Source organism: Diaphorina citri, unplaced genomic scaffold (assembly GCF_000475195.1).
Source record: "Diaphorina citri unplaced genomic scaffold, Diaci psyllid genome assembly version 1.1 scaffold2129, whole genome shotgun sequence".
Lineage (NCBI taxonomy): Eukaryota > Metazoa > Arthropoda > Insecta > Hemiptera > Psyllidae > Diaphorina > Diaphorina citri.
Window position 1 is genome coordinate 48652 of NW_007379554.1, and position 27656 is coordinate 76307.

The window sequence follows — 27656 nt, forward strand, 5'->3', positions numbered from 1 at the left end:
CTCTCATGACGAATTAGATTACCCAGACAAGATGAATGCCTGCTTTTACAGTCTGACTTTCAATCTAACCTGAAGAGTGAAGACTCTATGGCTGGATTACGCGAGATGACAGTCCAGCTACTGGCCTTGTGTAATCACTGGCGTCCAACATCCAATTAGCTTGTCACAAATGTCGGTCCCCGAATTACCTATACATTTCAATGAGTTTTATGAATACTCGGACTACCAACCTTCACATCCAAAGTCCACCACTTAGGTTGAATTTAAAATACGTATCTATTAATGATCAAACCAACCATTCACACGGACACGGAAAGGAAGAAATCACATTCCTTGAATTTTATATTATTTGTTGTTTTCTACGTTTCTCGTCAGTCCTATACATAATGTGTTACCTACCGTAAGGCCCGAGACGACACACTTTTTCTGATTTTGATCCAAAGTCCACCACTTAGGTTGAATTTAAAATACGTATCTATTAATGATCAAACCAACCATTCACACGGGCACGGAAAGGAAGAAATCACATTCCTTGAATTTTATATTTATTTTGTTGCTTTCTACGTTTCTCGTCAGTCCTATACATCAGTGTTTCCCAACCTTTTCTCTACGATCGCCCCCTTTCAGAATTTGTACAGATTATCGGAACTGTGATCGCCTTTCTGATTTTAACTTTGGGTTACTGAAAACTGGGTATCCATATCCATTTGCTTCTCCAAATGTTCGAGTATAAGATTAAAGTACGTGAGTAATTCATCAAATACCCAAAAACTCAGTTAGGCCCACTTGTCGTGAGTGTTATCCGATTTTTTCCGAATGGCAATCATAGTAAAGTTGTAGTCTCGGACCTAAAAGTATATTAATTACTAACACCTGTGTCTCTTTTCAATGTTTTGTGCTTCTTATTCTTTTTCGTTTCGGCTCTAAATGTAAACTCTGTAGAGTGTAAATTGGTTTGGACTTTCTTCCGCGACGGTCACCCGTCCAGATGCTAGCCACACTCAACGTTACTTAACTTTGGTGAGCTCGGGGGATCGAAGTGGAGCAGCTGGCTGTGTATTGTGCTTATAATTTTTGTGTATTTCGTGATTTTAGTTTTAAGTTTGATATTACATTTTTGTTTAGCTTTACCGAAATATGGCGAATATTTCCGGGAAGTTCTCGCCCAGATAACAATAAAAAATAATATCAGAATCTATGCATATTCTATTTGCAAAGAAAGTGCTTACCTACGGGAAAGCTTGGATAGACTTATTTCTCTTTGGTAAAGCTGAGCAAAAATCTCTATAAATCGGTCTTTAGCCTGAGGATCTCTGGTCAATTTTTGCTAGTTTAAACTTTGCTGAGTAACGTTTGCGTGTGGTTCGTACCTCTAAAAGGGTGATCTTACCTACATTATGTTCTGAGGAGCTGGTTGAAATATCATCGGAAAATAGTTTTTTTTTTTTTTTTTTTTTTTTTTTTTTTTTTTTTTTTTTATAAAAAAAAAAAATTTTAAATGTATCAAGCAAGTCCAAAAAGTAACCATAGGAATTGGATGGAAATCTTGTGCCGATAATTTGGGCATCCTCTCCAAAGGTTCTTTCACCTTTGTGGAAAGCAACCAATGTAGGAGTTTTCCTTTTGGATTCTTTATTTAATGCTATTTCCATAGGAACACCTGGTGATACTATAGCTACCTTCATCCACTCGCTTCCTAAATCCACACTCATGACAGCAATACCATATGAATGCTCAAACAGTGTCAGTAGTAATACCACTGAGCTGCATAATGTAACCAACGAGATCTTCATTCTGCAAAGTGAGCGTAAACAATATTGAACCAAGATAACTTACTTTGTAGTATACAGCTGCTCAGATAATCTCACAGACACAACATATTGGGGCAGTCTGATATGATAACAGTGTCTGTCAACTTTGTGGAAATACTCTAGCAGGATGGAGCAGTAGCAATACAGGTTTCAGGAATACTCTTAAACAACACGAGAATTCTGATTTTGAGATACAACGAACCTGGATGTGATTAGTTCAATAAACGCATGCTGATCATCCACGGGAGCCAGTATCAGCGAACCACGTCATTTTATACTGTTTACTCTTTAGACATATCGCCGGTCTACGCAGCTTTCGAACTTTGCTGTTCAAAAGATGATGAAACTGATCGGTAGAGTGCTCAGTATTATAATGAAGATGAAGATTTAAATAAAAGATAAAAGAATACAACTTTTATTGTCTTTACGAACAGTTTCAGGAAGACTGGAAGAGTTCGGAGAAACTTTAGGAAAAGTTCAAAGTAATCCTCTCGTTCCCCACTCGAAGTCAAAAGTTCTTTTATTTGTTTACAAACGATGACGTGAAAGTCAGCTGACGAAAACGATTATCGATTTTTTGTGTGCTAGTTGATTGAAGTCTGCATTTACTATGCAAAATCACACTTTACGAAAAATGGGGTATTTTATTTATGTGAAATGGAAATTTTTCCTAATCCAAAATATTCCACTGTGGTCACTTTTTTTATCCCCACCACAGTGCTTTTTGTTCTGGATAATAAAATGCAAAGTCAGCTGATTTCTTCTTCCATTTGCTAGTTCAAATGCTAATAATAATAAAAAAGTGGATTTGTTGGAAAAAAAAGATGGCGACAAAATGATACAAGTTTTTTTCTCTTCCAACCGAGGTGAAAAATTTTTCACTCAAATCCAAAAATATCCAAAAGAAAAGGAGGGGAAGTGAATAATAAAATACAAAAAATGGACGAAATGGAAAAATTTTCACTTTTTTCCAACGTTGCCACAAAATAAAATACGCGTATTGCATATACCAGCAGCGATAGCTCCTTGAAAGCACCAGTTCCACATGGATCACTGAAGTTGAGCACGGTTGAGCGTGGTTAGTACCCGGATGGGTGACCATCTGGCCAATATTAGCGTGCTGCTAGCTTTTTTTAAAAAAAATATTGGAGTCATAGAAAGTAGTTAACCAGTTTTTCCATTGCCTATAGAGGATTTTTTTACTATAAAAAGAGTATACAAGACTTCTTCTCTTTATTGCCTTTTCCCGAGTACAGTCAGGCTCAGTATTCTTTGTCAGCCTCTCAGTCATCCCTATTAGAGTGATTGTTTTTGGCTGACATTTGGTTTTGGCTGCAAATTTGTGAGTGGATGCCCTTCACACTCAACCATGGCTATTTCTCTATCAAGGGAAATTTTAGGCTAGTATAGTCCCTGTTTAAAGTCCCCCAGCCAGAGTGAGCTGACCTCCTTGTTTTCCCTTATTTTGTCCTTCCTTATTCCTTAATTATTTAACAATTTATTTCCCTTTGTTTCAAGATAATGACAGTGGAAGGTAGACCAACCACAACCACGAGCTTAGCAGGCTTATTAGGTTATTAGAGCTTACATGGATGCTTTTGATCGCTACTTCCGTAGAGAAATCTGTCATTAAAGTTTGCCTCAAGTGGGAATCGAACCCACAACAAGGTGCTTACCAGGCAGGTGTGCTTCCCCATGTTATATGTACCTAATACCAAAATCTCCTAGCGTTTTCTATTATCAAAATACTCCAATTTATGTAATGCTCTTTTGCTTGTAGATTGAGTGGGTTCGATTCCCGCAGTTGACAAAAAAAGGATGGGAGTACGATAATTTCTTTTGGACACGTACGGTAATTCGAATATTTTTGTACGGTAAATTTCTGTGCGATTTTTCATTTCAGCAATCTGGCAACGCTGCACTGTTGAAGTGTAAAATGATTTTTTTGTTTTTTGTTAAAAAATTAAAAAAAATATTTAATTTAAATAGAAATTGCCTAATTAATTGCTTACTAAACCCTAATCTTATCAAATTGTCTGACGGAAACTGTGGTAAATCAACGGATCAGAGAAATTCCCCAAGAATCAAATCAGGAAATCACAACTTGAGAGAAACACAAGGTAAGGCAAAAGTGAGGTTAGGTCTGGTAGAAAGTTGAAGGTACACCAACCACGAGCTTAGCAAGCTTATTAGAGCTTACATGGATGCTTTTGATCTCTACTAACGTAGAGAAATCTGTCATTAAAGTTTGCCTCAAGTGGGAATCGAACCCACAACAAGGTGCTTACCAGGCAGGTGTGCTTCCTTCCAAGCCAACCACGAGCTTAGCAGGCTTATTAGAGCTTACATGGATGCTTTTGATCTCTACTTCCGTAGAGAAATCTGTCATTAAAGTTTGCCTCAAGTGGGAATCGAACCCACAACAAGGTGCTTACCAGGCAGGTGTGCTTCCTTCCAAGCAAACTAGGCTAGCTACCTCCCAAACCATAATCAGCCTGGCTAGCTGGAAGTTACAAAGGGTTTATCATACTTCAAAGGAAAAGCACAAGTCCTCATGATGGTTGACAGACTTGACAGTGGTTTGGGATGGGCCAAGTAATCTTGGCTCGAGACCATCAACCCCCTTGGTGCAGCCACAACAAGACCAACAACTACCTCCCAAGCAAACTTGGCTGGCCACTACAAAAATCATTGCTTTTTCCAGCTGAATTCAAACACAGTGGTTTGGGATGGGCCAAGTAATCTTGGCTAGAGACCATCAACCCCCTTAGTGCAGCCACAACAAGACCAACAACTACCTCCCAAGCAAACTTGGCTGGCCACTACAAAAATCATTGCTTTTTCCAGCTGAATTCAAACATTTTTTTTCCTTTATAGCACTTTTTTTTCCTTTAAAGTGCTTTAACACTACGTACAGTAGGTTGTTCGCGCTATAGCACTTTAACTCTGTGGACAGTAGGTTGTTTGTGCTGATTGAGGGTTTTGAGGTAGGTATAGGAATAGAGAATTGACACCTTCATCAAACAAATTTGTATTGTCAAAAGTTCAACTTTTTTTTAGAAACTTTCACCTGTCAACATGAGCAAAAAGAGAGAAGAGGCTGACATGGATTTGGACACTAACAATCAAGACGATGAAGAATTCCCCGATACATCTGCCAGTGAAGCATCAGATAACGAGGTTCCTCTATAGCACTTTACCTCTGTGGACAGTAGGTTGTTTGTGCTGATATCCCTAGGTTATAGATATTAGGTTAAACAGATTGAGGGTTTTGGGGTAGGTATAGGAATAGAGAATTGACACCTTCATCAAACAAATTTGTATTGTCAAAAGTTCAACTTTTTTCAGAAACTTTCACCAGTCAACATGAGCAAAAAGAGTGAAGAGGCTGACATGGATTTGGACACTAACAATCAGGACGATGAAGAATTCCCTGATACATCTGCCAGTGAAGCATCAGATAACGAGGAAGAAGCTGGTGATGAGGAGATAGAGGAAGATGGTGATGAAGAGTATGAAGATGACTGCCCAACGCGCACACTTCGGATGTTAATGTCATCAGCTGGAATCGAACCGAACCTCTTATAGTGTCGGGCGGGGACGACGGCTGTATTCATGTGTGGGACCTGAGACGATTCAAGGTACGTGCAAAATGTACTTTAGTAAATACAATACTTTCCTTCCTATAGGATAAGGAAAGTAAAATCATTACTTTAGTAATAGGTAATAGAAAGTAAAAAGTAAAAATTAAAATGTACAGCATCAAGAAGAAAAGAGCCATCCAAAAATATGTAAATTTTAATCGACCAAAAGATTATTTTTTAATCCCAGTTCCCCTTGTTCAGTGGTTCATTTCTTTTAATAGATTAAAAAAATACTGAAAACTCTTTCTGTATTATGTTCTATGACTATGAAAATACCTTCGATCATAAGGAAAATACCTCCTTCCTTTTTCTTTTCCCAATCTTATTCTACCCCTCCATACCCTCTCCTATCTAATGCCTTCTCCCTTCATTAAATGTCACAGAGAGTTGTGTAATATTCACACTTCATTTTCCATTCACAGGAAGGTAGTTCAGTAGCCTCATTCAAGCACCACACGGCCCCCGTCACCACAGTAGAACAAAATTCAGATATAATTCTTAATAGTTATTTAAAGTTAAAGTTCTTTCTTAATAGTTATTTAAAGTTTTACCAAGTGTAATTTGGGTCTTATTATAATCCTTTTGGGCATGACTGTTTGGCTGAACATCTCCACCGCTTTGGTCTAAAAACTTCCCCTATTTGTTCCTTATGTTCCTTAAACAGTCCTATGAACTCAGTTCACCTGAACTCCTGTCCTGCCTTGGAAGCCAGCAATGACATTGTAGGTAAATATTGGGAAGCCAGAGGTAAAATGACCTAGTAGTCAAATAACCCGACATTTGCAAACAACAACAACAACAACATAATCCTTTTTACCTTTATTATTACAGGAAGGTAGTTCAGTGGCCACATTCAAGCATCACACGGCCCCTGAAACAGACTCAGTATTCTTTGTCAGGCTCTCAGTCATCCCTATCAGAGTGATTGTTTTTGACTGACATTTGGTTTTGGCTACAAATTTTATGAGTAGACGCCCTTCCTTCTCAACCCGTGCTATTTCTTTAGCAAGGGAAATTCAGGCTGATATACTCCCTGTTTACAGTCCCCCAGTGAGACTAAGCTGGTCTACTCCCAGTTTAACGTCCCCCAGCCAGACAGTACTATTTGACATATTTACTCAGTACCGGTCTTGACATATTTACTCAGTAGTCTCAGTACCGGTCCGGTTAGAAGTGTTTAAATTTCAGCAAGATAAAAAAAAAGTTCAGCTCTAATGGGTTAATTATCTAACAATGTATTTTTCTTTGTTTCAAGATAATGACAGCGATGAAGACATGGAACAGGGAGAAGAAAGTAAAGACAAAACCAAACCAGATGAAAGCAAAGAGGAAAAGGAGAAGAAAACAAGAAAGGTTTATTTGCCTGGGACTCCTCTGGATAAAGGGGAATCTCTCGTGTATGATCCATCAGCCTATGTGATGTTACATGAAGCACAAACAGGTGAGAAAAACAATTAGAGTGCTTACTTATAGTGTCTGATGAGGGCTAAAGAGTCCCTTTACCACAGTCTACTTCTATTATTGCCAGCCTAGTTATCTTGGTTGCTAGCATGTCTGCTTTGAAAGGCCATGGGTTTGATTCCCACCCATAGTGGATTTTGTACTAAATTGATAATGCTTGTTCTCGGAATGGCTGGCTTTCTTCTATCCTGTTGTCCTTCTCTCTTAGATTTCGGGATGATACCTAAGACCTTAGCAGTTACAGTTCCCTCTGTAAATTGACCCCCGGGGCCTCTGACATGCAACCTTAGTTTGATGCTCTAGCTAGAGTCTAGGTAGTCTAGGCCATATTCGTTGCTTGTGGTTTGAAGTACTCTTAACTTCAAAGGAATAACTCAAGAGTTAGTAATAAACTCTAGAGTCTAGGTAGTCTAGGCCATATTCGTTGCTTGTGGTTTGAAGTACTCTTAACTTCAAAGGAATAACTCAAGAGTTAGTAATAATACACTGATGATGGCGTAACAGCAGAAAAGAATCCATCTGTAATTTAATAAAAATATATGTAAAACATAAAGCCAAGTGTTTTTTTACTCACCCAAAGTCATTTTTACTCTTAACTCTTTTCTTCTTTCAGGTGCTCCCTGTCTAAGTTTCGATACGAAATGGATCCATCTGTAATTTAATAAAAATATATGTAAAACCTAAAGCCAAGTGTTTTTTTACTCACCCAAAGTCATTTTTACTCTTAACTCTTTTCTTTTTTCAGGTGCTCCCTGTCTAAGTTTCGATATTATCAAAGATGAGCTCGGTGACGAGAGAACAGCATATCCTCAGACCCTGTATGCAGTGGCTGGAACCCAATCCAAGAAGTTCAACTTCAATAGGTTAATTGTTATGAAGGTAAGAGATTATTATCATTAAGTATTAGTAGTTCAGAGAAGTGTAGAATTAAAAAAAAAAAAAAAATCTGGTATGAACATCACACGACTTTCCTTATCCTAATGAATGATGCTTATTATTTGGGTGTTCTTGTTCTTATACCCTAAAATTTTCCCTGTCTAAGTTTCGATATTATCAAAGATGAGCTCGGTGACGAGAGAACAGCATATCCTCAGACCCTGTATGCAGTGGCTGGAACCCAATCCAAGAAGTTCAACTTCAATAGGTTAATTGTTATGAAAGTAAGAGATTATTATCTTGAAGTACTAGCAGTTTAGAGACCTGTAGAATTAAAAAAATAATAAAAAAAAACCTAAGATGGAGCTGTCAATGGTCCAAATTTCAAGACATTCTAGTAGCAAAGAGGTACCTACCTACTTCATTTGGGACTGAACCCATGTTCTTCTGATTAGAAGGCGAGTGTCTTGACCACTACACAGCCAATTAGTCCCATCGAAAAATATTTCTCACATTCCAAATGACTAAAATTTCAGCTTCTTCTTTTAAGTGGCAAAAAACTATTCCAATTAGGTAACTCTTCTTTTTTCCGATTCCATTAATTAACGCCCAAAATCAGGACAAGCCCAATTAAACATGGCTAGAGACCATCACCCCGGTGTATGACAGGTGAAGAAAGATATCCTTTCTTTATTCTGCCATGACCAATTGACTACAACTGAAGCTGCTACAACAACAACAACAACAACAACCAACTTCCATTTTATTTTCTCTCAATTTTTTCCTCCTCAGATGTCCAATCTAACCTCGACAGAAGAAGACAACGAGAGAGAGCTGGAAGATGATGAGAGTGAAGGAAGTGGCGATGAAGATAAATTTCTCTTAATTTTCCCCCTCAGATGTCCAATCTAACCTCGACAGAAGAAGACAACGAGAGAGAGCTGGAAGATGATGAGAGTGAAGGAAGTGGCGATGAAGATAGACGCAAGGACCCTGTGATGAATTCCTACTTTATACGACACCGAGGCTGTATCAACCGAGTCAGGGTATGATTCATGTTTATTAATTCAGGAGCGTAGTAGCGCTCCGCTCCGCCCCGTCAAGTCAAAACAGTTTGACAGCACCACTAAGAAATATTATACACCACAGAGAAAGTAGCCTTTTTCATGTAGTTGGAGAGGAAAAATACAAAGATGAAAAAGAAAAAAAAAATATCACCGTAATAAACGTGTATCAGGGCGCGAAAGGGTTTTTTTTTTTTTTTTTAAAAAAAAAAAAAAAATGTTTATTAATTCAGGAGCGTAGTAGCGCTCCGCTCCGCCCCGTCAAGCCAAAACAGTTTGACAGCACCACTAAGAGTTATTATACACCACAGAGAAAGTAGCCTTTTTCATGTAGTTGGAAAGGAAAAATACAAAGATAAAAAATAAAAAATCCTTGTAATGAATGTGTATTAAATTAGGGCGCGAAAGGTTTTTTTTTTTTTTTTTTTTTTTTTTTTTTATAAAAAAAAATGGTTGGTTTCCGGATGTGTAACCATCTGGGAAACTAACTAATATCTTTATTTTCGGAATAAATTGTGTCCTGTGGTTCGATCTTGTATTATTTCCCCTACTCTATTTTTACCTATTTGAATTTTCTTTGTTCTAATTTCAGATTGACCAACTGTTGAAAAAAGACGAGAGTGGCCCATACACATAGAGCCAAAAAGACTTCAATTCTTGTGGGAATCGAACCCCAGACCTCCAGTGCAAGTGCAAGCCCATTGTGATACCCACTCGGTGCTAATTTATTCCATAGTTTTTAAAATTTATATCCATTTCAATTTAATTTTGAATGTAACAATTTTGAGAAATATGCTATGACGTTTTGGCAACCCAAACTTTGGACAGTCTGTCAATAAATTTTATTGATTGTTTCTCTCTCATCTTCTAGAACGTTTTGGCAACCCAAACTTTGGACAGTCTGTCAATAAATTTTATTGATTGTTTCTCTCTCATCTTCTAGATATATTCTGTTCTTGTGATATTTCTCATGTTCCTACTCTACTCTGACGTGATTCTGTGACCCATCTTCGTTCAGAGGCAGGACATATTGTGGCTCTCATGACGAATTAGATTACCCAGACAAGATGAATGCCTGGTTTTACAGTCTGACTTTCAATTTAACCTGAAGAGTGAAGACTCTATGGCTGGATTACGCGAGATGACAGTCCAGCTACTGGCCTTGTGTAATCACTGGCGTCCAACATCCGACGGCCCTCCAAACCGTAGACGACCCATTCCAACTGGCCGAGCACAACAAGAAGCGAGGCAAGGGTCCCGGAATACCCACACCCCCTCTGTTCTCCTTCTCGGGACACTTGACGGAGGGTTTCGCTATGGACTGGTCGAGCACTGAACCTGGTAAGTCCAAAGTCCTGTTAAGTCTAGGATAAAGTCCGCTCCGGGCGGGAATCGAACGCGCGATCTAGCGCTTATAAGGCAGACACGCTATTTTTCAAGCTGACTAGGCTGGTTTGTTTAACTTTTAGCAATTTTTTCATTTTAAATAAAATCAAAGTCCAAGGGTAAATGTTGGCCTTTACCTTGACAAATAAGTTTAAGTAGTGCTCCTTTTAGAGTTTAGACTGACAGAACAAGTTTTCCCTCTATGCTCATAATATTATGGACTATATGTAGATTGTAGAGTGATCCTAACGCCATGTAATGTGTACCCATCTTCGAATATTTTAAATTTCAAATATATATCTGAGCACATGGCAGTGGGCCAAGGTCCAGCAAGCAGTAGCACGCCTGTGTATCTTTTTTTTTTTTTTTTTGGTTCCCATTTCAGGAGTTCTGGCTACGGGTGATTGCAAGCGTAACATTCACATTTGGACCCCGCGAGAGGCAGGGGCGTGGCAGGTAGATCAGAAGCCACTGGGCGGGCATACCAACTCAGCGGAGGATCTGCAGTGGTCGGACCTGAAGACGGCCCTCCAAACCGTAGACGACCCATTCCAACTGGCCGAGCACAACAAGAAGCGAGGCAAGGGTCCCGGAATACCCACACCCCCTCTGTTCTCCTTCTCGGGACACTTGACGGAGGGTTTCGCTATGGACTGGTCGAGCACTGAACCTGGTAAGTCCAAAGTCCTGTTAAGTCTAGGATAAAGTCCGCTCCGGGCGGGAATCGAACGCGCGATCTAGCGCTTATAAGGCAGACACGCTATTTTTCAAGCTGACTAGGCTGGTTTGTTTAACTTTTAGCAATTTTTTCATTTTAAATAAAATCAAAGTCCAAGGGTAAATGTTGGCCTTTACCTTGACAAATAAGTTTAAGTAGTGCTCCTTTTAGAGTTTAGACTGACAGAACAAGTTTTCCCTCTATGCTCATAATATTATGGACTATATGTAGATTGTAGAGTGATCCTAACGCCATGTAATGTGTACCCATCTTCGAATATTTTAAATTTCAAATATATATCTGAGCACATGACAGTGGGCCAAGTTCCAGCAAGCAGTAGCACGCCTGTGTATCTTTACACGAATCGATTCGGTTCCCATTTCAGGAGTTCTGGCTACGGGTGATTGCAAGCGTAACATTCACATTTGGACCCCGCGAGAGGCAGGGGCGTGGCAGGTAGATCAGAAGCCACTGGTCGGGCATACCAACTCAGTGGAGGATCTGCAGTGGTCCCCCGGAGAGAAACGAGTGTTGGCCTCGTGCTCTGTAGATCTCTCGTGAGTATACAGTAAAATATCGTACACTAAAAGCCCACTTTGAAGTTTAGATGTAGGGGCAAACAGCCCTAAAGGATGGGTTAGGCTTATACGAACCTAAAAAATGCATTAAAATCATTAGCAATCGCATTGGAGCGCGGAGAGGTGAGAAAAAAAAAATAAAAATAAAATAATAGCACGTTGAATCACTGAAGTTGTGCGTTATTGGTATCTGATGGGTGACCATCTACGAATCTGGATTACCCCCTCCTACTCAAATTTTCATCAGTAGGTAAATAATTTCTTCATATTAAATTGATTCCAAGGGCAAGGAAAACCTAGACCCTTGACAAATGGAGTGTGCCTGAAGGCATGTGATGTGTTCAAATGCACTCGATCCCAATTCAATCCAATTCTCTTATTTGTTTCTCAGTATACGTATTTGGGACACGCGAGTGATCAACACGAAATCCTGCATGCTCACCCTGCCCAACGCGCACACTTCGGATGTTAATGTCATCAGCTGGAATCGAACCGAACCCCTCATAGTGTCGGGCGGGGATGACGGCTGTATTCATGTGTGGGACCTGAGACGATTCAAGGTAAGTGTGATAGTGGTAGTAGAATGTAATTCACGTTAGGTACCTATTTAACCTATATGAAAAATATGTATAGGTACTTAAAATGTCAAATAAAAATTACAAATTACAAAAAAAATACAAAATTACGTGAAAAATTCACATTATTTATTCATTTCTGTAAATGTAATAGCAGCTCCCATGGTGTGGTGATCACTGAGCTCGCCTTGTACGTGGGAGACCCGGGTTCGATTCCCGGCGGCGTCAAAAAATTTGTACCATGCAAATTATTGATTCCGTGACTAGCTGTTGTGGGGCCAACTCAGCCTCGTGAGGAAAATGAGTATCTATTGTGGCTTTAGCTATGTAATATGAATGCACATAGCGACCGGCGCCAGTCTGTTAGGTAATCCAGTGATCATATTGAGATAATTTAGAAAATCCTACAATGCTGCAGTGGGCACTAAATTTGTGATATAATAACACAAAGAAACGGCATTTATTTATACTTTTATTACCACAGAAAGGTAGTTCAGTGGCCACATTCAAGCATCACACGGCCCCTGTCACCACGGTAGAATGGCATCCGACTGAAAGCTCTACGTTCGCATCGGGTGGTGCTGATGATCAGATAGCACTGTGGGATTTGGCTGTCGAGCGGGACAGCGAAATAGAGCAGAGGGAAGCTGAACTCAAGGTGAGTGTAAAATAGAACGAACCTTATCTATTGAGTAAAAAGCTCGCTCCGGGCGGGAATCGAACCCGCTACCTATCGCTTACAAGCCAGATTCGTAGAAGCTTAACCCATCTTTTGGGGCAGTTGCCCTTACACCTAAGCCTCAGAGTGGGGTCTTTGTGTAGCTTACAAGGCAGACGCGCTACCCTGAAAGATAAAATTGGTTGTTTGGTTTCCAGGACTTGCCATCGCAACTGCTCTTCATACATCTGGGCCAGAAAGAAATCAAAGAGCTCCATTGGCATCCGCAACTACCAGGTACCATTATCAGTACGGCTAACAGTGGATTCAATATATTCCGAACCATTAGTGTATGATTAAATTACATTGAAATGGGGGTCTTTTCTGACGAAATTCCCGTGGGCGGATTCCATTATGTAGGACTATTGCACCCATAAGTGTATGATAGATACACTAATGGTAAACTTGAATTGCAGCCTCGTCCAGAACCGAGCAACTTGGAAACTCAAACACGTAATAAAATAAAACACTATTTTGTCGTTTCGTTTCATTGTTTTGGGTAAATAATTTTTTATTAACAATACAAATTATTTTCAGAAAAATTTATTTAATTAATTTGAGGATAAAAGATTTTTTTTTTTTTCAAGACGTGTTTCTAAAATGAAAGGAAGTGTTTTACCTTTCTTGACTTGGCGGGGTGGAGCCCTACCGAGCTAAAGCTCGCTCCGGGCGGGAATCGAACCCGCTACCTATCGCTTACAAGCCAGATTCGTATAAGCTTAACCCATCTTTTGGGGCAGTTGCCCTTACACCTAAGCCTCAGAGTGAGGTCTTTGTGTAGCTTACAAGGCAGACGCGCTACTCTAAAAGATAAAATTGGTTGTTTGATTTCCAGGACTTGCCATCGCAACTGCTCTTCATACATCTGGGCCAGAAAGAAATCAAAGAGCTCCATTGGCATCCGCAACTACCAGGTACCATTATCAGTACGGCTAACAGTGGATTCAATATATTCCGAACCATTAGTGTATGATTACATTACATTGAAATGGGGGTCTTTCCTGACGAAATTCCCGTGTGCGGATTCCATTATGTAGGACTATTGCACCCATAAGTGTATGATAGATACACTAATGGTAAACTTGGATTGCAGCCTCGTCCAGAACCGAGCAGCTTGGAAACTCAAACACGTAATGTCGACCCCTCTTGAGTGGGAAAAGATGAAGTAAAAGAAAATTAGTGTATGATAGATGTACACTGAAACCACTCTATTGGTGGAAGAAAAAAATCCAAAGGTTCTCTTGTTCTCTCTGCTTTTAAAGAATAAGCACAAATCCTGACAGTGGTTGACTTCGGTTCAGGACAAGCCAGTTAAACATGGCTAGAGACCATCACCCTGGTGTATGGCAGAAAAAAGATATCCTTTCTTTATTCTGACATCACCATTCGACTACACCTGAAGCTGCTACATTAACCACTCTATTCATACCGTGTCAGTGAGTTAGGCAATGATACCTCACAGTATTGGAAGGACTGGGAGCTCAACATGGAAAGCCAGCCGTTCCAAGAACGAACCTTACCTTTCAGCTAACTAGGCTTGCTAGCCACAATTATCAATTTACTTCTACCTATGTTATAAGAACATTAAATAAACGAAAAAATAAAACACTATTTTGTCGTTTTGTTTCATTGTTTTGGGTAAATAATTTTTTATTAACAATGCAAATTATTTTCAGAAAAATTTATTTAATTAATTTGAGGATAAAAGATTTTTTTTTTTTTTTTTTTGACGTGTTTCTACCGAGCTCCTTAATCTAACCTTCGTCATCTAAGTTGAACAGTTTCCTTGACTTTCTCTTCTTCGGTTTCTCCTCCAATTTTCTCTTCGTTGTCTCGGATGTAGGCAAAGCTTCGCATATACTCGTCAGTTCTGCTTTGAACTTGACACTTTTGGTTCGCTTCTTGACTGTTCCGGGCGGTTTCTTTTTCAACAAGATTTCTTTGGGTTTGTGCAAAATTGTGGACAGACTGTGTTGGGGTTGTTCGCTGAGAAATCGATTTAGTTTGTCTTCAATTGAGCTTGTCCCTTGTGTAAGTCCATTGTTGCTTTTTTCTTGGTCTGATCTAGTATTCTTTGCTACGTGGATGTTCTTTGCTGGATCTGGCTTAACATCTGCTTCTTCATCTTTGGTCTGTAGGTTGTTTTGGATATCTGTGTTACTTTTCCCTTCCATGTCTCTACCGTTTTGGTTTTTATTGGCCATTTTCTCTTGTGTATGTTTAATTTGTTTGTTTCCTTGTGTCATACCACCTTTACTGCCTTGTGTATCTCCACTGGTTTGTTTGTCACTTTTAGTAATATTCTCTTGTATGTTTCCATTGTTTTGTTTATTTCCGTATCTTGGTCTGATCTAGTATTCTTTGCTACATGGATGTTCTTTGCTGGATCTGGCTTAACATCTGCTTCTTCATCTTTGGTCTGTAGGTTGTTTTGGATATTTGTGTTACTTTTCCCTTCCATGTCTCTACCGTTTTCTTTTTTATTGGCCATTTTCTCTTGTGTATGTCTAATTTGTTTGTTTCCTTGTGTCATACCGCCTTTACTGCCTTGTGTATCTCCACTGGTTTGTTTGTCACTTTTAGTAATATTCTCTTGTATGTTTCCATTGTTTTGTTTATTTCCGTTGGTTATATTGCCTTGTATATCACTTGAACTTTGTTTGTATTGATTAGCTCCATCATTATTCTTCTTTTGATTGATGTCTCCTTTTCGATTGCCTTTTTCTAATTTTTGTAGAATATCGTTTGTTGAACCATTGACGAAGTCTGTATTATTTTTAACATTGTTTTGTTGTTTTCCAACTACGGCAGATTCTTTGCTTGGTCCATATTGTTGGTCTATAACTTGGTATGTTGTTTGTTCGTTAACGTTGTTCCCTGTGTAGATTTCATTGATTTTTCCATGCTGGCTTGGGTTACATATTCTTCTTTTGATTGCCTTTTTCTAATTTTTGTAGCATATTGTTTGTTGAACCATTGACGAAGTCTGTATTATTTTTAACATTGTTTTGTTGTTTTCCAACTACGGCAGATTCTTTGCTTGGTCCATATTGTTGGTCTATAACTTGGTATGTTGTTTGTTCGTTAACGTTGTTCCCTGTGTAGATTTCATTGATTTTTCCATGCTGGCTTGGGTTACTCTCCTTCATTTGGATTATATTTTCTGCGCATTTTGTGTTCTTAGCTTCTTGATTCGTTCTGTATTGTTGATCGTTACCTTTCTGTGTTGTCATTTTCTCACTTCCTTTATTTCCAGTGTAGAATTCATTTTTCATTCCATGTTGGTCCATGTTCACTGTCTTCATTTGGATACGTTTGGTGTTCTTTCGATTCAATTCGTTGGGTACGATTGTGTTGCATAGTTTGAACGATAGTTTGGTCAATATTTTGAAATGTCCTCCATCTGCGTTGTTTCTGTTGAATATTTCACTTCCTCTTTCGCTAGAATACGGAATGCCTTCCCAGTTATCGTTCCTATATTGATTGCTTATGTTCATTTGTCCTTTGTTTTCAACTCCTTCAAAAGTTCCATATGTTTGATAAGTTCCGGTGTTTCCAGCATTGTAATAGTACGATGGATCATTTTGATAAGCATTTCCACCAGTATTTCTAACATTTGTTTGATTCCTATATCTCTAACGAGAGAGAGCTGGAGGACGATGAAAGTGAAGGGAGTGGCGATGAAGATAGACGCAAGGACCCTGTGATTTCTCTTAATTTTCCCCCCTCAGATGTCCAATCTAACCTCGACAGAAGAAGATAACGAGAGAGAGCTGGAAGATGATGAGAGTGAAGGAAGTGGTGATGAAGATAGACGCAAGGACCCTGTGATGAATTCCTACTTTATACGACACCGAGGCTGTATCAACCGAGTCAGGGTATGATTAATGTTTATTTATTCAGGAGCGTAGTAGCGCTCCGCTCCGCCCCGTCAAGTCAAAACAGTTTGACAGCACCACTCAGAGATATTATACACCACCGAGAAAGTAGCCTTTTTCATGTAATTGGAGAGGAAAAATACAAAGATAAAAAATAAAAAATCCTTGTAATGAATGTGTGTATTAGGGCGCGAAAGGTTTTTTTTTTTTAAGAAAAAAAGATCATGCAAATCGGTTAAGTTAAACCGGATATATTTGACTTCAAAAAACGTCAAATTTTTCATTCCAATCATTCCATAGTCCATACACATAGAGCAAAAAGACTTCAACTCTGGTGGGAATCGAACCCCAGACCTCCAGTTCCAGGCCAGTGTGATACCCACTCAATGCTAATTTATTCTATAGTTTTTAAAATTTATATCCATTTCAATTTAATTTTGAATGTAACAATTTTGTCTGAGAAATATGCTATGTCGTTCTGGCAACCCAAACTTTGGGCAGTCTGTTAATAAATTTTATTGATTGTTTCTCTCTCATCTTCTAGACGTGTCAATACGGTTCGACCACTCTGGCTGGCGTTTGGGGGGAGGTGGGCAAAGTGGGTATCTGGGACCTGAAAACGGCCCTCCAAACCGTAGACGACCCATTCCAACTGGCCGAACACAATAAAAAGCGAGGCAAGGGTCCTGGAATACCCACACCCCCTCTGTTTTCCTTCTCGGGACACTTGACGGAGGGTTTCGCTATGGACTGGTCGAGTACTGAACCTGGTAAGTCCAAAACTAGGAGTGACTTTTTTTGACAAATTTGTGACAGATTTAGTGCGGAACACTTCTTATGTCAACAATAGCCTGAAATGGGGCAAGGGTCCCTGAATACCCACACCTCCTCTGTTCTCCTTCTTGGGACATTTGACGGAGGGTTTCGCTATGAACTGGTCGAGCACTGAACCTGGTAAGTCCAAAGTCCTGTTAAGTCTAGGATAAAGTCCACTCCGGGCGGGAATCGAACGCGCGATCTAGCGCTTATAAGGCAGACACGCTATTTTTCAAGCTGACTAGGCTGGTTTGTTAAACTTATAGTAATATTATTTTTTTCATTTTAAATAAAATCAAAGTCCAAGGGTAAATGTTGGCCTTAACCTTGACAAATAAGTTTAGGTAGTGCTCTTTTTAGACTGACAGAACAAGTTTTCCCTCTATGCTCATAATATTATGGACTATATGTAGATTGTAGAGTGATTCTAACGCCATGTAATGTGTACCCATCTCCGAATATTTTAAATTTCAAATACATATCTGAGCACATGACAGTGGGCCAAGGTCCAGCAAGCAGTAGCACGCCTGTGTATCTTTACACGAATCGATTCGGTTCCCATTTCAGGAGTTCTGGCTACGGGTGATTGCAAGCGTAACATTCACATTTGGACCCCGCGAGAGGCAGGGGCGTGGTCTGTGTATCTTTACACGAACCGATTCGGTTCCCATTTCAGGAGTTCTGGCTACGGGTGATTGCAAGCGTAACATTCACATTTGGACCCCGCGAGAGGCAGGGGCGTGGCAGGTAGATCAGAAGCCACTGGTCGGGCATACCAACTCAGTGGAGGATCTACAGTGGTCCCCCGGAGAGAAACGAGTGTTGGCCTCGTGCTCTGTAGATCGCTCGTGAGTATACAGTAAAATATCATACACTAAAAGCTCACTTAGAAGCTTAGATGTAGGGGCAAACAGCCCTAAAGGATGAGTTGGGCTTATACGAACCTAAAAAAATGCACTCAAATCATTAGCAATCGCATTGGAGCGCGGAGAGGTGAGGAAAAAAAAATGAAAATAAAATAATAGCACGTTGAATCACTGAAGTTGTGCGTTATTAGTATCTGATGGGTGACCATCTAGGAATCTGGATTAAATAAATGCAGTTTCTTTGTGTTATTATGTCACAACTTTGGCGCTCACTGCAGCATTGTAGGATTTTTCCCAATATCTCAATAATCCTAAAATCCAATGTGTTTGGCGTATTACACCTTTCTAGACATGTTGTATTGCTTCTTTGTAAGTTTGGTGCATTGCATCTTTGTATGGTTGAAATATCAGTTATTTGTAGATGTGTATTATTGGGCCTTTGTAGACTTGGTGTATTACATCTTTCCAGACTTGCATTACTTCTTTGTAAGTTTGGTGTATTGCATCTTTGTAAATTTGAAAAGATGGTATTGGTATTGGTTTGCGTAAATCTCTCTTGAGACGATTCATTACAATAATTCTTTCCTTGTATGTTTGGCGTAAGGCTCCGTTGTAATGTAGGTTGTATGGAGCGGTCATCGTTATTCCATACACTTTGTTGCTGCTCGTTTGTATTTATTCTTTGAAAATTTGGTGTACTGCATCTTTGTAAGTTTGGATTTCTTTGCAAAGTTGGTGTATCACAATTTTGTAATCCCAGATGGGAGTCCTTTAGTGGTGTGGTACTGCCTTGAATTACTAGCGTGTTTCTTTGAATACTGCTAACATATTGGTTGTTTATTTTTTGTTTAAGAAGATCATTTCTGTCATTATTCTTACTCGAATAACGCTCTTGTGCGCCTTCGGTTGCATATTCCCATGGTTTCTTTTGTGCATTGTATTTGTAATCGTTCATATTTGGTTTCTTGAAAACATGTGGATCTTCTTTTTCGGACTTCTCGTGGATATATTGAGAGTCTGGTTTGCCTTCTAGGAAAACGTCTTGCTTCATTTTTTCAGTGACTTGTTCATATGATAATGTTGTGTTTGGGCTTGTTTTGTTCGTATTGTGATTGATTTGCGGTTGTTCACATATTGAATTGTTTTGTCTTGACTGTTGCATGTAGGTTTTGACACTTCCATCTATTGGTGTTTTTGAAGGGTCAGAGACATTTGAACTTTTTGCGCTTGTACAATCTTCATTTGAATTTACCAAGGTAGAGTCTTTGTTGTTGGTTTGACATACTGGTTCAGGTATTCCAAGGAGTTTATCCTTTGGTACGTTTTCGGAAATTTTTTGATATTTCTGTAAAGTGCTCTCATTGTTTTCCCCGTTTGTGTTATCATGAACTATACTTGGGTTGTTTCTTTCAATTTCCTTTTGTTTCAAGATGTCTTCTGTGTTTGTGTCATGCATTTCTGGATTTCCTGATGTTTTGGATACTGTACTTATATTGTCGCTAAGTTCTTCTATCTTTTGAATTTGTTTTGTTCCTTTGCATGTCTCATTTATATCAGTTTCATTAATTTCCACGACTTTGTTAGTAGGTGTGAAGCTTTTGTTGTGTTCGTTTATTAAATTATGTGTGGTCTGACTTATTGTTACATCTTTTTGGTACGTATCCTTATACTTGAACCTTTCACTTATTGCTTCATTTGGATTTTTATCAACACCAAAATATTTTCCGCCCAAAGTCATCTCCTTTTCCCCAATGCTACCTTTTTCCATTTGTTCTTTCACGTTACTTTCTCTCCCGTTTATCTCAATCGCTCTATGATTTGTCAGCTTGTATATTTCCACCTCGTCTATTTGTTTTAGTTGGATAGGCTCAGTTTCCATTTGATTATGGTTGTGTGTATTCAACGTAGGTTGCTTATTAAATACAATTGTTTGTCCTTTGCTATTTGATTGGGTATCAAAGTCTACATTGTTGATATGGTTCATAAACTGGAACACATTGTCATTTCTTCTAACATTATCCATTTGTGCATCTCTAATATCATTTCTGATCGCGTTGATTTTCGCCTGCAGATCTTCAATGTCTTTTGCATGTATTGATACGATTTTCTCTTTTTCCATCTTGTGTCTGTTAATGTCTCCGTGCATTTGTTGGGTGAGATGATTGATGTGTGATTTCAACTGATGCTCTCTGGTTTTTAACTCCTCCAATTTGTTGCGTGTCTGTTGAAAATGAAAAATTGAAAATGGATGATATTTTTCATTAATATTTTTCATTAATATTTTTATTAGTTTGTCTTAAAAAAGAAAAATGAGTGTTTCACCACCGTTTTTAAGAAAGATGAATGATGCTACATTACACTCGTGTGGTCTGTGTCGTAGCATGCCCATCCCGTAGTTTGCCTTTTTGCATTCTATTGTTTCTCTATTTAGGTCAGTGTTGTTGATATCCCTTTCATTTTTTTTTTTTTTTTTTTTCTTGGTTGGGAATCCTTCTTGGGTCACTTTTTTACTTTCCTTATCCCATAGGAAGGAAAGTAATGTAATCGGGTATTTATTATCATTCATCAACCCCTTTTTCTCTCTCCTTGTATTTTCTCTTCTCTCTATCTCTTCATCTTCTCGTCTTACCTCTTCACTTGTTTCATATTTGGATATTTTGAGTCGGTAGTCTTTAGCTTTCTCTTGGAATTCATCGAGTTCCACTTTCAAATAGTCACCTATGAAAGCAGATGGGATGAAAGTGGGTTAAATTAAACTTTAAAGTAATGTCAATAGGAATGAATAGAATAGTCCGTTGAAATTTAACTTTTTTTAAGAGGTTTGAGTACATTACAATGAAATGGAGGTCTTTACTGACGAAATTCCTGTGTGCGGAGTCCAGAATGTAGGACTATTGCACCCTGAGAGGTTTGATAGAAAGAACTGCAACTGCCATCAAGGTCTTATCGTTCCGAAATGGACCATAGGATTGAGACAGGATAGGAGAAAGCCAACCTTTCCGAGAGCAACCATTATTCGTTCAGCATAAAATCTGCCCCCGGGCTGGAATCGAACTCGCGACCTAGCGCATACAAGGCAGATGCGCTACCAACCAAGCTAACTAGGCTGGCCTTAATAAACTTACGTTGGTTGATCAGTTCATTTCGCTTGGCATCATCTGTGTTTCGAAGTGTCTGTTCGATCATTTGATATTCCTCTTTTGTTGATTCTTGAGCCTGGAATTGAGTTGGAATGGTTTATAAGTACCCGAACCTCCCTAAAATTATAGCACCTTTGAGGAATGAGGTCGCTTGGCATTACGGTTTAAAAAAAAAAAATAACACATTACCGTTAGAAGAGCTAAATCCCCGATGTGGTTGGATATTTCGTATAAAAGTTGAAGTTATGGGTAGGAGGATAGGTAGGTACCTACAATATGCGAGTAAAAGTAAAGTAGGTATACTCACTCTCTGAAGAACACCTATATTTTTCTCGCAAAGGTGTAGCTTCAACTTCAACACTTTGGCTTTTTCTGAAAGGAAAATTGAACAAAGGCATGATTGTTTGGGGGGAAAAATCAAGCAGGTAGTTGGTAGGTATCTTGTAGATTGATTTTTTGTCCCAATTGGGATGGCCTGTTTAGCCCTTCTTATCAGTTCTGCAGTTTGCTAAGGCCAGCTACTCACCGTCAGGTAGACCTGACAGGTACACCTGATCAGGATCTCCTATCAGGTCTACCTGATAGTGTGTGTGCTCATCAGGAATCCCTGACAGACGGACCTTTTCAGCCGTACTAGTCAGGTCACCTGGTAGTGTGCGTGTTCATCAGGTGTACCTGAAAGCCGAACCTGATTAGGTGTACCTGTCAGGTCTACCTCATAGTAAAGTAGTTCTTACTCTTTGTATCGATAAGGGTTCGTACAGCATGGTGTTTGCTATTTCTATCAAGTCCCTCTTGTCTAAGCTTCACCACTTTAGCTTTGAGTTGTTCCTGTAAGGAGAGCAAGTGCGTTTCCATGGTCTTGCATTGTTCCCGGATTTCCTGATTGCGTTTCTGCAAGTTCAAATATTCCTGGAACAAAAAGGACAAGTAGAAGGAAGTGGTCGATCAGGATCTCCTATCAGGTCGACCTGATAGTGTGTGTGCTCATCAGGAATCCCTGACAGACGGACCTTTTCAGCCGTACTAGTCAGGTCACCTGATAGTGTGCGTGTTCACCAGGTAGACCTGAAAGCCGAACCTGATTAGGCGTGTACCTGTCAGGTCTACCTCATAGTAAGTAGTTCTTACTCTTTGTATCGATAAGGGTTCGTACAGCATGGTGTTTGCTGTTTCTATATAGTCGACTGGCCGTCGATCGATGTGGGTTGACATGTATGGACATAGGTACCTTTAATTTTTCATTTATTTTTACTTGAGAGGTTTGATAGAAAGGGATCCCTTACTGTCGACAGTATAACAACAGGGAGGTCTTATCGTCCCGAAATTGAAGATAAAGAGACGATGGAAAAGAGCCAGTCGTTCCGGGAACCACCTTTATTTGTTTAGGATAAACTTCGCCTCGGGCAGGAATCGAACCCGTGACCTAGCGCTTATAAGGCAGACACGCTACCTTCCAAGATATAACGGCTGGCTACACATACCTAAACTTCGCCCCGAGCAAGAATTGAACCAGCGAATACAAGGCAGACGCGCTTACCTTCCAAGATATCTCGGATGACTAAACATTGGTATCTGGATTACCCCCTCCTACTCAAATTTTCATCAGTAGGTAAATAATTTCTTCATATTAAATTGATTCCAAGGGCAAGGAAAACCTAAAAAATTAGAAACCAACAAAGTAACCAATAATCTAGTCACTAAACAAAGTACCAATTCTACCAACAATCTAGTCAACAAAACCAATGATAGCCGGGAGTTCAATGTAAACATGACTCGCACAGACCTAGAGAAGCTCATTAACCAATCGAAAGCATCCAACACACATCTGAATAAATTCCTGCACGAGAAAATAACACCACATGTCAGACACCCCAATGATGTCCACAAGGCATCCATTCTGTCCAAAATACATGTCCACTATTGCACAGACTACTATGAAATACTTGCCCTGGTTATGAACATTGAAAATCACCTAACCCAACCCAACGTCAACATAAAACTCATAGTTATTGACAACATAACGTTTCTTTTTCACAATGAACAAAATAGTAACTATCTGAAACGAACAAAGGATGTGTATTTTCTTCTCAACTTGCTGTCAGATATGGCAAAACGGCACAATCTGGCGGTCATTCTCATCAATCAGTTGACGACTAAATATTTTGACAGTAACCAACGGAAAGTTGTGCCTGCCTTGGGGGAAACGTTTGCACATAGAGTCCAGACAAGACTTTTGTTACAGAAGGTTGACGGGTTAAGTCAAGAAGTTGAGAGTGATGCTCAGTTGTTTATGTGTTTGATTGATAAGATGTGTGTGCATAATGCCGAGATGATTGGGAAAAAGCATGTGCTGTTTCAGATCAATACAAATGGCATTCGGGATGTCTAGGAAGAAATAGGCCAAGACAGTGAACTGGTATTTGGAAACAAATGATCATGGGAAAATACATACAATATAATGTATGACGTGAAACTAAAATCATATTCATCAGTGAACTTAAGGTTGAATTCTGTAGAAAAATCATTGATGAGAATACTGAACTACCAAACAACATGTCACATTGTTGCACAGACTAATTCTTCTGAAATGCACCATCCAAAATGAACCTTTTTTTTTATTTGGAATCGAAGCACCAAACTTTGACAATCAGCTTTCTGTTAAAAATCACTTTTGGAAGGTAAGTTGTAAGTTTTTTAGTCCTTATCTTCAATTTTGCAAACCTTGGAACGATTATTTTACAATTTACCTTTAACCACCTGTCAAATTTTTACTTTTTTCTGTCTGGCACTTTTTGGAGCATAGGTGAATATCCAAATCCCAGAGACCATATTTTGTTCATGGGATTTCTCATTGCAAACGATTGCAAATGTACAAAGTTTGGAAATTTTGACATGGACTTTCCAAAAGTTTTTTTTGAAAATAAGACTCACAGCTGGTGCACCGGTTGATCAACCAATCCACCAAATGACAAAATAAAAGTTTTTTTTACTAAACGGTTGATTGTGACCGTCCACCAAACTAAACGTTTAGCTCTTGAGATCCACCACCTCCTCGAGCTGGTTGATTTGATTGGTGACGCACTTTTTTTCACCTGATAATGTGCGTGTTCATCAGGTGTACCTGAAAGCCGAACCTGATTAGGTGTACCTGTCAGGTCTACCTCATAGTAAGTAGTTCTTACTCTTTGTATCGATAAGGGTTCGTACAGCATGGTGTTTGCTGTTTCTATCAAGTCCCTCTTGTCTAAGCTTCACCACATTAGCTTTGAGTTGTTCCTGTAAGGAGAGCAAGTGCGTTTCCTTGGTCTTGTATTGTTCCCGGATTTCCTGATTGCGTTTCTGCAAGTTCAAATATTCCTGGAACAAAAAGGACAAGTAGAAGGAAGTGGTTAAAGCAGATTTAGCTTTGAGTTGTTCCTGTAAAGAGAGCAAGTGCGTTTCCTTGGTCTTGCATTGTTCCCGGATTTCCTGATTGCGTTTCTGCAAGTTCAAATATTCCTGGAACAAAAAGGACAAGTAGAAGGAAGTGGTTGAAGCAGACGAATGAGAAATCTCAACTCTCAAGGTGTGTCCACACATAGTCGACTGGCCGTCGATCGATGTAGGTTGACTATGTATGGACATAGGTACCTTTAATTTTTCATTTATTTTTACTTGAGAGGTTTGATAGAAAGGGATCCCTTACTGTCGACAGTAACAACAGGGAGGTCTTATCATCCCGAAATTGAAGAGAGGATAGAAAAAAGCCAGTAGTTCCGGGAACCACCTTTATTTGTTTAGGATAAACTTCGCCTCGGGCAGGAATCGAACCCGTGACCTAGCGCTTATAAGGCAGACACGCTACCTTCCAAGATATAACGGCTGGCTACACATAAACTTCGCCCCGAGCAAGAATCGAACCAGCGAATACAAGGCAGACGCGCTTACCTTCCAAGATATCTCGGATGACTAAACATTGGTGATTTTTGACACCTCTCTCACGAACTAGTCGACTGGCCGTCGATCGATGTGGGTTGACTATGTATGCACATAGGTACCTTTAATTTTTCATTTATTTTTACTTGAGAGGTTTGATAGAAAGGGATCCCTTACTGTCGACAGTATAACAACAGGGAGGTCTTATCGTCCCGAAATTGAAGAGAGAAAGAGAGGATGGAAAAAAGCCAGTCGTTCCGGGAACCACCTTTATTTGTCTAGGATAAACTTCGCCACGGGCAGGAATCGAACCCGTGACCTAGCGCTTATAAGGCAGACACGCTACCTTCCGAGATATAACGGCTGGTTACACATAAACTTCGCCCCGAGCAAGAATTGAACCAGCGAATACAAGGCAGACGCGCTTACCTTCCAAGATATCTCGGATGACTAAACATTGGTGATTTTTGACACCTCTCTCACGAAAATCTTGGGCCAGCCACTCACTATCAGACCTGATATTTGGACCTGATTAGATTATGTACCTGTCAGGTCTGCCTGATAGTAAAAGTACGTACTTACCTCTCTCATCCGTTGTAACTGTGGAACATTCATAAATCCTATTCCATGCTCTTGTACTGATTCTTCATCTTGAATTTCTGATACATTTTCTTTTTTAAGCTGGCCTTAATACGTACTTACCTCCCTCATACGTTGTAACTGTGGAACATTCATAAATCCTATTCCATGCTCTTGTACTGATTCTTCATCTTGAATTTCTGATACATTTTCTTTTTTAACGTACTTACCTCTCTCATACATTGTAACTGTGGAACATTCATAAATCCTATTCCATGCTCTTGTACTGATTCTTCATCTTGAATTTCTGATACATTTTCTTTTTTAATAAATGGGGATGAATAATTCTGAATTTGCGATTCCTTTTCTCTTAGATTAATAATCTTGGGTGGAATGTGTGAATGATTTTCCTTCTTGAGTGGTTTGGCGGATGTTGATGGTTGAGAGTTGAATGGTCCCGTTTTTGAGTATTCCGACTTCAAAAGTTTCTGAACTTCGGAGACAAATTTTGGATCCATGCTGGCTTTGGTAAAATATTACCTACCTATTTAATTGTTTTTATTATTATTATTTTTTTACGTAATCATTTCAAAGGGAAAATATTTTAATTCACTAAACTAAAGTATTATAATATTAATTAAATCAATAAATGATTGATGATTAAAATTTCTTTTCACGATCTTTTTCACTAGATTTTTGAAATTTCGATCTTTGAACTAGCGCGAAATCGCGAATACGAACGCGGAGATAAACAAATCCGAGTTCGAGCTTCGGTAATGTTCGTCCGATCTCGTGTTTTTAAAAATTTCGCGCGAAAACGTGAGTCGATTTTTTTCCCGTGATCCACTAGTGATCATGGTGGTGATCAACCAATGAAATTCTTTGTTTACGTGACGTTTGCGTCTTTTCATTGGCTGAATACTAGTGACCCATTAACCATTTTTTTCAAAATTTTTGATAAAAAAAGAAAGATTTTCTTTCACAAATTTGAATTTTCATGTGATTGATTTTCAATTTCCCCCCAAATTTTCAGGCCTAGGCGCATGGAAAATGGTTTGAGGCGAATGAGGGGAAAGGAAAAGGCTTTTCCAGTAATTTCCAACTCCAGAATAAGTACGGAAGTACCGAAGCACCAAACTTTGACAATCTGCTTTCTGTTAAAAATCACTTTTGGAAGGTAAGTTGTAAGTTTTTTTAGTCCTTATCTTCAATTTTGCAAACCTTGGAAGGATTATTTTACAATTTACCTTTAACCACCTGTCAAATTTTTACTTTTTTCTGTCTGGCACTTTTTGGTGCATAGGTAAATATCCAAACCCCAGAGACCATAATATTTTGTTCATGGGATTTCTCATTGCAAACGATTGCAAATGTACAAAGTTTGGAAATTTTGACATGGACTATGTTTCTCCGTGTACAAAGGAATGAAGTGTATAAACTGGGGTGTAAAGAGCCCATCTGTACAAGCTATGACTTGGATATCTTTAGTGCAAAATTAGCTGTATACCTACCTACAACTTTTATATCACCTGTGAGATTTTATCAGTTGATTTCATTTTATTTTGTGTCCTGTCTTATTTATCTTCTCTTTGGTTAATTTATTTAATTTTTATTTTGTTTTAGTTCTA

The 27656-nt window shown here is 39.0% G+C and overlaps 6 protein-coding genes and 3 long non-coding RNA genes across 9 annotated transcripts; 7 read left to right on the forward strand and 2 right to left on the reverse strand.

Annotated features, from left to right (window-relative positions):
* Positions 1–6: 6 nt before the first annotated feature.
* LOC113471171 lies at positions 7–621 on the forward strand. Its single transcript, XR_003393973.1, has 2 exons — positions 7–256; positions 456–621. It is a non-coding gene; the product is annotated as an uncharacterized LOC113471171 (long non-coding RNA).
* A 3106-nt stretch (positions 622–3727) lies between these two features.
* LOC103518241 lies at positions 3728–5334 on the forward strand. The gene is made up of 3 exons (XR_541841.3): positions 3728–3931; positions 4872–4991; positions 5280–5334. It is a non-coding gene; the product is annotated as an uncharacterized LOC103518241 (long non-coding RNA).
* LOC113471169 lies at positions 5335–6326 on the forward strand. Its single transcript, XR_003393971.1, has 2 exons — positions 5335–5452; positions 6287–6326. It is a non-coding gene; the product is annotated as an uncharacterized LOC113471169 (long non-coding RNA).
* Positions 6327–6711: 385 nt separating this feature from the next.
* Positions 6712–13275, forward strand: LOC103518245 (glutamate-rich WD repeat-containing protein 1). Its single transcript, XM_026830116.1, has 9 exons — positions 6712–6896; positions 7662–7795; positions 8692–8838; positions 10005–10197; positions 10628–10915; positions 11346–11517; positions 11930–12098; positions 12598–12771; positions 12990–13275. Exons 1-9 carry the CDS (start codon positions 6731–6733, stop codon positions 13125–13127), a joined length of 1581 nt encoding a protein of 526 aa, XP_026685917.1. The 5' UTR covers positions 6712–6730; the 3' UTR covers positions 13128–13275.
* Positions 13276–15073: 1798 nt separating this feature from the next.
* Positions 15074–16328, reverse strand: LOC103518246 (putative uncharacterized protein DDB_G0286901). The gene is made up of 2 exons (XM_008483307.1): positions 15806–16328; positions 15074–15597 (listed from the first exon to the last, which is right to left on the reverse strand). Exons 1-2 carry the CDS (start codon positions 16326–16328, stop codon positions 15074–15076), a joined length of 1047 nt encoding a protein of 348 aa, XP_008481529.1.
* Positions 16329–16490: 162 nt separating this feature from the next.
* Positions 16491–17584, forward strand: LOC103518247 (glutamate-rich WD repeat-containing protein 1-like). The gene is made up of 4 exons (XM_008483308.1): positions 16491–16523; positions 16563–16709; positions 17254–17479; positions 17526–17584. The coding sequence occupies exons 1-4, from the start codon at positions 16491–16493 to the stop codon at positions 17582–17584; spliced, it is 465 nt and encodes a 154-aa protein (XP_008481530.1).
* A 35-nt stretch (positions 17585–17619) lies between these two features.
* Positions 17620–18378, forward strand: LOC103518248 (glutamate-rich WD repeat-containing protein 1-like). The gene is made up of 2 exons (XM_026830114.1): positions 17620–17663; positions 18202–18378. The coding sequence occupies exons 1-2, from the start codon at positions 17639–17641 to the stop codon at positions 18375–18377; spliced, it is 201 nt and encodes a 66-aa protein (XP_026685915.1). The 5' UTR covers positions 17620–17638; the 3' UTR covers position 18378.
* A 41-nt stretch (positions 18379–18419) lies between these two features.
* On the reverse strand, positions 18420–22692 carry LOC113471173. The gene is made up of 7 exons (XM_026830118.1): positions 22663–22692; positions 22269–22443; positions 21839–21903; positions 21517–21607; positions 21021–21109; positions 19271–20612; positions 18420–18469 (listed from the first exon to the last, which is right to left on the reverse strand). The coding sequence occupies exons 1-7, from the start codon at positions 22690–22692 to the stop codon at positions 18420–18422; spliced, it is 1842 nt and encodes a 613-aa protein (XP_026685919.1).
* A 506-nt stretch (positions 22693–23198) lies between these two features.
* On the forward strand, positions 23199–24083 carry LOC103518251 (DNA repair protein RAD51 homolog 3-like). The gene has a single exon (XM_008483311.3). The coding sequence runs from the start codon at positions 23303–23305 to the stop codon at positions 23921–23923; it is 621 nt and encodes a 206-aa protein (XP_008481533.1). The 5' UTR covers positions 23199–23302; the 3' UTR covers positions 23924–24083.
* Positions 24084–27656: the final 3573 nt, after the last annotated feature.

Coding starts and splice junctions, on each gene's coding strand:
- LOC103518251 (XM_008483311.3), top strand. CDS start 23,303: ATGACTCGCACAGACCTAGAGAAGCTCATTAACCAATCGAAAGCATCC.
- LOC113471173 (XM_026830118.1), bottom strand. CDS start 22,692: ATGCTGTACGAACCCTTATCGATACAAAGA. Junction 21,608..21,838: donor ATATAGGTGTTCTTCAGAGA/GTGAGTATACCT, acceptor ACTCAATTCCAG/GCTCAAGAATCAACAAAAGA. Junction 21,110..21,516: donor AAATGAACTGATCAACCAAC/GTAAGTTTATTA, acceptor CTGCTTTCATAG/GTGACTATTTGAAAGTGGAA.
- LOC103518247 (XM_008483308.1), top strand. CDS start 16,491: ATGAAAGTGAAGGGAGTGGCGATGAAGATAGAC. Junction 16,710..17,253: donor GCTGTATCAACCGAGTCAGG/GTATGATTAATG, acceptor CTCATCTTCTAG/ACGTGTCAATACGGTTCGAC. Junction 17,480..17,525: donor CTGGTCGAGTACTGAACCTG/GTAAGTCCAAAA, acceptor AATTTGTGACAG/ATTTAGTGCGGAACACTTCT.
- LOC103518245 (XM_026830116.1), top strand. CDS start 6,731: ATGGAACAGGGAGAAGAAAGTAAAGACAAAACCAAACCAGATGAAAGC. Junction 6,897..7,661: donor GTTACATGAAGCACAAACAG/GTGAGAAAAACA, acceptor TTCTTTTTTCAG/GTGCTCCCTGTCTAAGTTTC. Junction 10,198..10,627: donor CTGGTCGAGCACTGAACCTG/GTAAGTCCAAAG, acceptor TTCCCATTTCAG/GAGTTCTGGCTACGGGTGAT.
- LOC103518248 (XM_026830114.1), top strand. CDS start 17,639: ATGAACTGGTCGAGCACTGAACCTG. Junction 17,664..18,201: donor CTGGTCGAGCACTGAACCTG/GTAAGTCCAAAG, acceptor TTCCCATTTCAG/GAGTTCTGGCTACGGGTGAT.
- LOC103518246 (XM_008483307.1), bottom strand. CDS start 16,328: ATGAACATAAGCAATCAATATAGGAACGATAACTGGGAAGGCATTCCG. Junction 15,598..15,805: donor TAATACAGACTTCGTCAATG/GTTCAACAAACA, acceptor AAAATAATACAG/ACTTCGTCAATGGTTCAACA.